The 11,794-nt window shown below is 41.4% G+C and overlaps 1 protein-coding gene across 1 annotated transcript in view; it reads left to right on the top strand.

Moving 5' to 3' along the window:
* Positions 1-261: 261 nt before the first annotated feature.
* ttf2 (transcription termination factor, RNA polymerase II) overlaps positions 262-11,794 on the top strand; it is a 34,469-nt gene continuing 22,936 nt past the window's right edge. Inside the window, exons 1-4 of the mRNA XM_033986518.2 lie at positions 262-346; positions 480-585; positions 2,709-2,795; positions 9,538-9,607. Of these exons, the coding sequence (XP_033842409.1) occupies positions 319-346; positions 480-585; positions 2,709-2,795; positions 9,538-9,607 (291 nt within the window). The 5' untranslated portion in view covers positions 262-318. The remainder of the gene's footprint in view (positions 347-479; positions 586-2,708; positions 2,796-9,537; positions 9,608-11,794) is intronic.

Raw genomic sequence — 11,794 nt, 5'->3', positions numbered from 1 at the left:
AATGTAACTGCATGTAAGAGCCCAAAAAGAGCGATCGTATTTCCGGTGTCATCCATTTTTTCACAATAAGAGTTAAATAAAGTAAAATCAACTCTTAAACTGATATTTAGCTATTACATTTATAGCTAAATACCTATTTTATATAGTTTTTACTAAAATATTTGGTGTATCTCTTGGCTTAATCTCTGGCGTTTATTCTTTCTTTTTATTTACTTTTTTACTGAAACTCACCGGAACTACGCACTGGCCGCGTGGATTGGTCAATACAAAAATGCTCTCATTCACTAAAGTCAACTGACACCGAGTTTATTTGGGATAATGGAAAAAGTGGTTTGTAAAAGTCACGGTAAGACTGTAGATTAAATTAATACCCCACAAAGACATGTTAGAGTTTGTATTTTAGTTTTAGCAGGCCCAGTCCTCTGTGTTCTTCGCGAATCGGATTAAATGTTAGTGTTGTTTTGGTTCTTGTCATACAGGAGTCGTGTGCATGTTGAAAACGGGTATCAAAGATGGACCAAACAAGGGGAAAAGCTTCTACGTGTGCGTGGACAAGGAGGGCTGTGACTTCAGTCAGGCGGTCAAGTATGTGCTTCCCTGTGCTGTGAATCTGTCAGGCCTCGTGTCTGCTCCATAAACTGTATAAAGAAATGTACAATCTATGGTCTGTTCACTGTGTCTCAGTTCTCTTACCTCGCTTGCTTCCTCGCTTCTTCTTCTGGCCATATTAAGTGGTGTCCCAAAGATCAGAGGAGACAAGGGGAAGAAACCACGGAGGAGGCAGACATAAGATAAAATAATCAAAGAGTATTTGTCTCTCAATGAGGAGATTAGATTGTTGCAACAATACAAATACAGGGACAAGAACAAAGAATGTTTTACATGTTGCATAATTCTAAATTTAACATCAAAACACATTTATCTGAAAGCAAAGATGTTGGCCTTGGCCTCTTGATTAAGAGGCCTTAAAAATAATATAAAACCCCTTAGTATAGTCTTCACTACTTCTCTGCGTCTACTCTTCCTTTGCTGTGTCTCCTTTCTCTCCTCACTGTGTCTGCTGTCTCCTCTCTCTCCTCGCTGTGTCTTCTCTCTCCTCGCTGTGTCTTCTCTCCTCCTCATTGTGTCTCCTCTCTCACCTTGCTGTATCTCTCTGTGTGCCTTCTGTCTGTCCTTGCTGTATCTTATGCGTCTCCTCACTGTATCTCCTGTGTCTCCTCACTGTGTTTCCTCTCTCCTTGCTGTGTGTTACTGTGTCTGCTGTGTCTCCTCTCTCCTCGCTGTGTCTCCTCTCTCTCCTCACTGTGTCTCCTCTCTCTCCTCGCTGTGTCTCCTCTCTCACCTCGCTGTGTCTCCTCTCCTCTCACCTCGCTGTGTCTCCTCTCCTCTCACCTCGCTGTGTCTCCTCTCCTCTCACCTCGCTGTGTCTCCTCTCCTCTCACCTCGCTGTGTCTCCTCTCCTCTCACCTCGCTGTGTCTCCTCTCCTCTCACCTCGCTGTGTCTCCTCTCCTCTCACCTCGCTGTGTCTCCTCTCTATCCTCACTGTGTCTCCTCTCTTTCTTTGCTGTATCTGCCGTGTCTGCTTTCTCTCTCCTCACTGTCTCTCCTCGCTCTCTCCTCACTGTGTCTCGCTCTCTCCTCGCCATGTCTCCTCGCTGTGTCCCCTCGCTGTGCTTCCTTAAAAATAATATAAAACCCCTTAGTATAGTCTTCACTACTTCTCTGTGTCTACTCTCTCTTGCTGTGTCTCCTCTCTTTCCTCACTGTGTCTGCTGTGTCTCCTGTCTTTCCTCGCTGTGTCTTCTCTCTCTCCTTGCTGTGTCTTCTCTCCTCCTCACTGTGTCTCCTCTCCTCCTCACTGTGTCTCCTCTCTGTGTGCCTCCTGTCTCTCCTCGCTGTATCTTATGTGTCTCCTCGCTGTATCTGCTGTGTCTCCTCACTGTATCTGCTGTGTCTCCTCACTGTATCTGCTGTGTCTCCTCACTGTATCTGCTGTGTCTCCTCACTGTATCTGCGGTGCTCTCTCTCCTCGCACTGTCTCCTCTCTCTCTCCTCGCTGTGTTTCCTCTCTCTCTCCTCACTGTGTCTCCTCTCTCTCTCCTCACTGTGTCTCCTCTCTCTCTCCTCGCTGTGTCTCGTCTCTCTCTCCTCGCTGTGTCTCCGTCTCTCCTCTCTCCTCATTGTGTCTCCTCTTTCAGTGTGTCTCCTGTCTCTCCTCGCTGTATCTGCTGTGTCTCCTCTCTCTCTCTTCGCTGTGTCTCCTCTCTCTCCTTCGCTGTGTCTCCTCTCTCTCTCTTTGCTGTGTCTCCTCTCTCTCTCTTTGCTGTGTCTCCTCTCTCTCTCTTTGCTGTGTCTCCTCTCTCTCTCTTCGCTGTGTCTCCTCTCTCTCCGTTGTGTCTCCTCTCTCTCTCTCTCTTCGCTGTGTCTCCTCTCTCTCTCTCTCTTCGCTATGTCTCCTCTCTCTCTCTTCGCTGTGTCTCCTCTCTCTCTCGCTCTCTTCGCTGTGTCTCCTCTCTCTCTCCCCCTCTCTTCGCTGTGTCTCCTGTGTCTCCTCTCTCTCCTCGCTGTGTCTCCTCGCTGTGTCTCCTCTCCCCTCTTCCTCACAAATTCCTCATCCCATCAAGGAGAGGAACTTGGCAGAAGGAGGTGAGAAAAGGGCAATGAGATGATCTTCATCTTTGTTTTTCTCCATCTTCTCTTTCTGCAGCCTACCTCCATCCCACTGCCTCCAACATGAACAGTCCACCGTGGAGCTGCAAGCCCTGACCTACAGCCAGCAGCAGAAGGCTTACAGGTGTGTACACACACACTCACACGATACCCGTGGATCATGTTATAATGTGGACATTTTAAATTGCAATATTAATCGAAAATGCTGGCTTCCGCTGCAGGGGTTTTACACACACACACACATATATATATATATATATATATATATATATAAGTTGAAACCAGTTTACTTATACTATATAAAAAGACACCTGCGTTTTTTTTTGTTTTGTTTTTTTTTTTGTTTTTTTTTATTAGTTTATTTGAATAGGGACAATGCACATTAATCAACATTTCTGTAAATGCGCCAGTATTAGCTATACAGCTAGTTTCCAACTGCAGTCCCTATGGCAAGATGTAAAATGCCACCACACATAAAATACAAGATTGTATAAAAAGTTAGTTTGGTAATTAGTAAAATGTTTTAAAAGTTAGTACAGGTAAGTAGGCAATTAGTAAAACACTGTGACAAAGACAGACAAAATCTACAGACATAACACAGAACACATGAGGCCAGCAGCAGCAGCACATGGCAGCACAATTTCACATTTGGTGATCACAGGCTTGATTCAGAAGTAACCATTTTTTCACCATGATTTTAAAAGTCCTGAGTGACTCCACGCTTCTGATGTGAGGCGGGACAGTGTTCCAAAACTGGACCGCTCGAACTGAGAAAGCAGATTGGCTAAATGAGCTTTTTCTCAGAGACACGACTAGGGATGGGACGATATACGATAATATCGTTAATCGCGATAAATAAGGTCCGCAATTAATCGTTCGTGGCATTTTTTAATAATCGCGATCATTGTGCACGATTATAATCGCCTTTACGGCATCACACAGCCTCATGTTTCCAGTTCCAATACAACGTTTATATGTTAGTTCTGGTGTTTGCCCACTCTGACATAGCAATGACACTTGTAGCTTCTGTGCTTATGGCTGTCTGAACTATATTCTGTCAGATATCAACAATAAACAAAGTCTGATCCGTAACTCTCCACAGGAACGTACCAGTGCGCGCCTCACCCGTGCGCACAGATGAGACGCTAATGTGTGTACATCTTAGATTTTTACCTACAATAATACAAACTGCAGAATAAAACAACACCTTTTAAACAATAGACAAATTAAGTCTAATTCATACAGCTGAACACAAATGTGCCAGAGCGCACGGTCCGAATGCGCACTGTGTGCACAGGAGCAAAGCTAACGATTATACACGGTATAATTTACGTACAATTAAGTCAATAGCAGAATAAACCACACTTACCGATCGAGAACAGCATCCAATCCATAAAAAAATAAGGTCCTTTACTCCTGAGTCCACTGTGGGATCTTTAATCTTTGCCATGAACCGCTCCAGGTCCGAGATGCCTCTAGTTTAACTTGTACAAACATCCACAGTGTCCTCGGTCACGTACTCCCTTTGGTTTGTCTGTTTCGTCATGTTTAAAACGCAAAACAACAGTGCGTAAAATGCGCCATTATGCACACATTTCTGCATCCACTCGTTTCCCAATTCACCAAAGTGCCTTAATTTTTAAAAAAAATTAAGTCTTCGTCGACGGGCACTTGCGTCACTTCCGGCGCAACAAGGACCGGTCCATTTCTCCAGCATGACATTGAGGAGTACACATTTTCTTCCGGGTACGTCTGTTTACGGAAAACCATGGCATGTGATACGTCATCCTGTCCCGCTGCTCATTGGCTGTCTGCGGGCTCAGTAACCCACAACCCCCACCTTATTGGCCAACATTGGTGTCAATCACAAGCTAATACGTGTGTTTAGCACTGGGGAACAAAGTTGGCGCTGTCAGAAGTTTATTATGCCTGAAATCGACTAAAGAAAGGCAAAGAAGTGACGGAGCAGATTTCATATTTGGAGTACTTTCCTGCAGCAGATTGGACATAATTTCTTGACTGGAATATATTCTCTGGACCTTTACGGAACAAATGAGACCAACGTTGTGTGAATATGTTGATGTTTGACAGAACCAGAGCGCTCAATGGTAAGTGAAGTCCAGATTCACACTTTGTGACTTTTCTATAAAAACGTCTTTCCTGTCAGCACTGTGGTGATTGCAGGTGAAAATGGTTTGCATATCCAGAAAGACAAGCGCCGCAGCTTTCATTTGATGTGTAGATTGTTTGTGTGGGTGACGCAGAAGTGTATGTACATTGCTGTAAAGTTGTAAAGTAGGCCCGGGCCGTCGGAACGTTAACAGGTTAATAATTATCGCGATAATATCGTTAATCGCGATTATTTTGGCCACGATAATCGTGAGTCTAAAATTTAATATCGTCCCATCCCTAGACACGACTAGATTGTTTGAGGCAGCAACTCTGGTGTTTCTACCACTCTGTAAAAATTTAGAGAGTGGAGGAGGAGCAAGGCCATGAAGAATTTTGAAGACCAAGTTAGCATCCTGAAATTTTACTAGATTGTCCCAATTTAAAAGTTTATGTTTGCTCAAGACTTTACAATGGTGATGGCGAAAAGGTTTCATATCCAGGACTTTGAGAGCCTGTTTATAGGCTGACTGGATTGGTTTTATTGTTGTCTTGCAGCCCTGAGACCAGGAGGTGACATAGTAGGTCAGGTGAGGCATTATCATTGCATTAAAAAATATATTTGCAGCTTCTTGGTTTAAATTATGCCTGATATGTCTAAAATTTGCTATATTTAGTTTCACTGTTTGGGTGGCCTTCTTTACATGTTGTTTAAAAGTAAGATTTGAATCTAACACAACACCCAAATATTTATATTGCGTCACGATGCTTATTTTATTACCCGCAACAACAACATCAGGATTTGGGGAAGTTGATGGTCTTTTTGTAAAAAACATGCATTCAGTTTTTTTTACATTTAGATGAAGACATGATCCAGTCAGCCAATTTGAAATATGGGCCATAGTTTCAGACAGTTTTTTAGCAGTTTCATCTTTGTTTTTTCCATGTACTTAGATCACAGTGTCGTCTGCGTACATTTGTACCTCACATCCAGTGCACACTGTTGGCAAATCATTGATGTAAAGACTGAACAGAATTGGTCCCAGGATAGATCCCTGGGGGACTCCAACATTATATGCCAGATGAGACGACAGTGTGTTATTAACTTTAACTGCTTGTGTTCTATGTTGTAAGTAAGATTTGACCCAATTTACAGCATCTGGTGAGAAATTAAATTGTGCTAATTTTGAGATGAGAATTCTGTGATTAATTGTGTCAAATGCCTTTTTCAAGTCAAGGAAAATGGCACCGACCACACCCCCTTTGTCCATTTTAGATTTTACACTTTCAGTGAAAAAACAGGTAGCTGTTCCGGTGGAATGATTGGTTCTAAAGCCAAACTGCATGGGGTGCAGGTCTGTATGGTGAGTTATTGAGGTGGCCTCAATAACTCATCACTGTCTGATATGAAATCAGAATAAACTTAAACTTAAATTCTCAACAGGATTAAGATCAGGGCTTTGTGATGGCCACTCTAAAACTTTGACTTTGTTATCCATAAGTCGCTTTGTAACCAGTTTGGCAATATTTTTTGGTTCATTGGCCATATGGAAGACCAATTTTCACCCAAGTTTAACCTCCTGACTTACGTCTTTCTACATAATATTCTTTCCTCATGATGCCTTTTGGGAAGTGCACCAGTTCCTCCTGCAGCAAAACAACCCCACAACCTGATACTGCCACTAGGGATATGTCAGAACGACTGACAGGAGGGACCAAAGAGACAGAACTTGGGGAAAGGTTTAACAGTGTTTAGTTATAGATTTACAAAGTGCAATATGACCATAGATCGCTCGGTGAATTGAGAGCGGAGTGTTTGCTGTGGTCCAGGGGTAGAGCGGGAGCAGAGTCAGAGATGAGATGAACAGTACCAGTAGAGAAGAGCTGAGCAGATCCAGAGAGCAGGGTCAGTGGAGGTGAGCAGGGTTGGAGACTAAAGAGCTGAGCGGCTCCAGGGAGCAGGATCTGTTGAGGAGCAAAAGTATCCAATTCAACAGGAGTCAAAAGTGAAAAAACATAAATTGAGTCAAGCAAAGTGTACCACAAAGATACATGCAGCTGATTGCGGATTAGGTCCAGGTGTGCACAGGAGGAGCCAAATCTCTGCCCGGCTCCAGGCTCAAACACAGAAGGGAGGGGAAAAGGTGCAAAAAATGGCAGGATTTACAGGGCTCATGATAGGATTGGACGAAATTTTGACAAAAATATTCACGATTAACGATATTATCAAGATAATTATTAAACCAAGGTTTACACTTTTTTTAAAAGTCACTAAAACATCAATTGCAATACAATTTGCAGGTGTCTGAGCGATCATCTTTGTTAATTTCACTTGCAGCAAAAAAAACAATGTATGAATAATAAATGCATCAATAACTCTTGACTATAAAAACACATGAACCAACCCAAGAAAGCCTCCACAAAAAGGATATGATAAAGGATATGCTGGCATCGCAGCCATCAGCTGTGCAAAATACTATTTAGCTAGCGCTAATCTAGTGATAGCAAAGCCGACACAAACATGCACCATTATTCATACAAATCCAAGCTAACACAAACTACATGCAGTGGTTTATTTACAGTGGCTATTATCGACTCAGGTTTGTCAAACAATGCAGGATGGTTGTCTCGTAAATGTGCACGCAAGTTACTCGTGTTTGCCCTCAGAGCCGCAACTTTTTTCTGCAGGCTCTGCTGATTGATAGCTCATCACCTTGTTATTCTTGTTTTTCAAAGCCATAATATTTCCACACATCATACTTCACCTTCTTAAATGAAAGATATAAATGTGTGGCATCATCCAGATCCACTGACTGACCAATAGCCATGACAGTAACTGACGGTGGTGAATAACCATCCCCAATTCAGAATAGGCACAGAGGCTAACAAGTTTCATTGCTATGATAGAGGGCCTCCTTGTGGACAAACACCAGAACTATCATTTAAACGTTGAAATCAGAAACATCAGAATCAGAAGACGTCTGATTCTGATGTTTCTGGTTTCAATGTTTAAATAAACATGAGGCACTGTGGTCCCATAAAGATGATTATAATTTGGTGAGATGATCACAATTATTTAAAAATGCCACAAACAATTAATTGCGGACATGTTTTATCGCAATTAGTGATATTATCGTTTATCGTCCCATCCCTAGCTGCCACCCTTGTATTTCACAGTTGGAATGGTGTTCTCAGACTTGCAAACTTCCCTCTTTTTCCTCCAAACGTAACAATGCTCATTATGGCCAAACAGTTAAATTTCATGTCCCCAAAAATGAAGGTCTTTGTCCCTGTGTGCATTTGCAAACTGTAATCTGGCTTTTTATGTTTCTTTTGGAGTAATGGGCTGAAAGGCCACTCTACCAGGAAGAAGCTGTGTCAGTACAGTACTTGTTTCACTGTGGGTAAGGAGACATTCTTGCTAGCTTCAGCCATCATCATCACATGGTGTTTTGCTTCTGTTCATGTGTTGATATGCACATCTCAGACCAAAGCAAGGGAATCTCTGGGACATAGAACCTGTCTTCGACTTGAGCGGTATAATGACTGGACATTCCCATGGTGTTTGTACTTGAGTATAATTGTTTGAACAGGTGAATGTGCCCCTTCAGGCATATGGAAATTGCACCCAAGGCTGAACCAGACTTGTGCAAGTCCCCAATTCTCTTCCTGATATCTTGGCTGATCTTTCTTGATGATATTACTCAAAGAAGCAGCAAGTTTCAGGTGTTCAAATACATCCACAGGTATGTCAAATGCTGTCAATAAACCTGAAGCTTCCAAAGACATGGCATCATCTGGGTTTTCCCAAATTGTTTAAAGGCATAATCTTGCTGTATGTAAACTTCTGACTTTGAAGAAAGTAATGAAAATTTTTGATATCCATGAAACCAGAAGTTAATGTCAAAAATAGCATCTTTATGAATGAAATCAAAGTTCCGTCCTCTGTTCCTTTTTTTTTCACAAAGCAGCAGACCTAGGTGACCCTTCTGGCTTAAGGTCCTTTGAAGCCAGTGTCCTGCTCTGAGGGCTGATGATTTTACAAAATCATCACAAGCTTGGTCCTTGTAGATGACTTAGTTTTGAGGGTTGTAAAGATAGGAGCAAAAGATCCTGTTTATTCTAATTCTTTTGTAGGGTTGTAAACTGGGGAATGTGGATTCCCCTGTGTTGAAGATTTCCAGAAGTCTGGCTGTCAGCCCCTCTTATGGATGGCTGCATTTCATTCATACCAAAATTACCAAATCCTACGCATGTAACAGATTTAAGAAAGCAAAATTGGAAAAGGAGTAAGTAGAGAGCAGTGGGCATGTACTGGTGGTGGTGAAAACAGGGATTTAACAGGTGTCTTGAAAATAAGCAGTTAAGATCACTGCAAATACAACTTTGGTTGAATAAATTGTGAGGAAAAACAAGAATAACATGGTTAAAAGCTCTGAAAAGTTGACTTTGGATGGATGGGTTAGGTTCCAGGACCTATTCCACAGACTAACAGTAGCTAACAGAGTATGGAGTTAATGTATAAAGCACGAAATTATTAAGCAACTTTGAGTACCTGCAAAAACGCTATATATGAGTAATACATTATTATATTGTTATGATATGATTGTGTATGCTGTTTTTGGTCCACACAATGTGATCAGCTTGATGAATGTGACTTCTCTGTGTTGACCTAAACATCCCTGTACTCTCACTAAATGCTTTTTGTGTTGCGACTTTGCTGAAACTTCCTCTCACTAGAGTGTTCTGCTCCTCAGGTTGTTTTACCGCTGCATTCTGGGTAAAAAAGCTGGACAGAAATGGTGTGGAAATGTGCCCTGGACAGAGGTAAGTAAACTGTCATAATGTACTATAAAATAAAGTATAATTAAATGTATTAATACAAGTTTTATGTTGTCTGCATCATCCCTTAATCATTGAGATATGATCCATAGCAAACGAAAAATTCACTCTAAAGCTTTCACCCAATTGACAGAATTGAAGTCGTTTCGCCGCTCATGCTCAAGCTTCTTCAGTCCTGGTCAGGTTACTGGTGGGACACTGCCTTATCCTCCTGAGACCCGAGCTCTTGCATGACATGCTTTATTAATTTCTCTTTGTTATTTGGGCTGATTGGGACCTGATGAGTGTAAATACAAAGAATTATCTTTTTACATTATGTAGTTTCTGAGAAAAATTATGTAAATCAATGTCCTCATATGTGGACATTTTAATCATTTTGATAATTTGAATAATGATTTGCCAAAACGTATTAAATTTATTAAGACCCTGAATACAGCAACATTTGTCCTGAATGTAAAAACAAAATGAGAAACAACAATTGTACCTCTTGGAACAATGTGTCTCATGTGAAGAGCTGCTGACAGGTGCAGGAAGAAAAAAAATAAAACATTGTAAATGTAAAAACATTTCTAAATTGAATATATTTGCATTGCAGCTGTTCGTATATGCTGTTATTCTTCTTCTAAAAATTTGCATTGTGGCCTAGACAACCCAATATGTGTTGTCCACATATGAGGACACCAGGTCTCAGCTTCTCCCTTCAGATCGATTTAACCTCCTAACTACACTGTAACTAACACACACCCTATTAGTTTACAGTTTCTGTTTGTTGGCTAGGTCTACTGAACTACATTAAAGGGGTATACTACAAAGGGAGATTGGGGACTAAGGTGGGTTAGTCAAGCTCAAACCCTGGTTTTCCTGTATCATGAAGGCAGCTCATTTGTTATAGAGTGATATAGAGGCAGCTGATCTAACCTGGTCCAGAACAGGTTAAAAGCCCAAGTAAAGACTTGCTCAAAGAGACAGCCAGGTCTTTCTGCACATATTATTGATCAGTGCTGTAGTTTGAGTGTTTGGACAGTGGTTATACATTGCAGTAAACCCTTTACATCATATATAATCACTTGGAAACACAAGCGTACCAACAGAGGCTTTATTCACAAATGCTCAGAGGTGCAGCATTCACCAGAGGGGACTTTTATGCACTGTTTTTCAGTTCTTTATGAGATTGTTTTCTTTGATCCTCTGAAAAAAGGGCCATCATCAGATTCACAAGGTTTTCGATTGTGTAGCAACTATAGGAGAGGATTGTCAGGTCCAGGTGAAAGTCTTCAGGAAGCCTGCACAAACCGACCAGTACATCCTTTTTGACTCACGCCATACACTGCAGCACAAACCTGGAGTTATTTGAACAACACACGGCTCAATTGGAAAAGTGAAAGAAGAACACCACATGTAGAACACCTTCCAAAATGGGCCTTCAGTAGATCTAAGAGCACTAAAGCACAGGACAACAGGGTTTCAGAAGCTAGGACAAAATGTGTAACTATTCCCTATACAGCTGGTGTGTCTGAAAAGCTTCAGAGGATTTTCTGACGGCATGAAATCCAGGTCTATGTCAAACCTACAAACACTTTAAAAAATGAAACTGGTTCACCCAAATGACAAAACCCTGAACCACAAGCAAAGCAATGTGGTCTACTCCATTCAGTGTAGCAAAGACTGCAGTGAGCATTATATTGAAGAAGCTGCTTGGATGAGCAGCGAAATGTCTTTTTTTTTTTTTTTGTGGCTATTTTTGTCCTGTTGACAGAATTGATTTTCTTTTTATTATGTATCATACCTAGATGACCGAGGGATTATACAGACATTATATTGAAGAAACAAAACAGCCACTCCATAAGAGAATGTACCAACATCACTACAAGAGCAGCTTGAACAGGACTCAGGGACTTGCACATCATTTATCTACTATTTATAACTCCATCTTCAGACCTATATCAAAACAAGGGAAACTATTGAATGCCAGTATGCTAAAAGGCATAAGAGCACCCTTAGGGCAATTATGCAAAATATGACTCGAGCACAGTTGGTGTAGTTCAGTAGACCAAGTTAACAAACAGAAACCGTAAACAAATAGGTGTGTTAGTTTCAGTGTTTTCAGACACCTATAAAGCTGTGTCCCACCAGCATTCTCTTTATTCTGTAACTGGACAAAAAATTTAGGGT

Source organism: Periophthalmus magnuspinnatus, chromosome 21 (genome assembly GCF_009829125.3).
Source record: "Periophthalmus magnuspinnatus isolate fPerMag1 chromosome 21, fPerMag1.2.pri, whole genome shotgun sequence".
NCBI lineage: Eukaryota > Metazoa > Chordata > Actinopteri > Gobiiformes > Gobiidae > Periophthalmus > Periophthalmus magnuspinnatus.
Note: the sequence above shows the minus strand (reverse complement) of the source record. Positions and strands in the feature narration are given on the sequence as shown.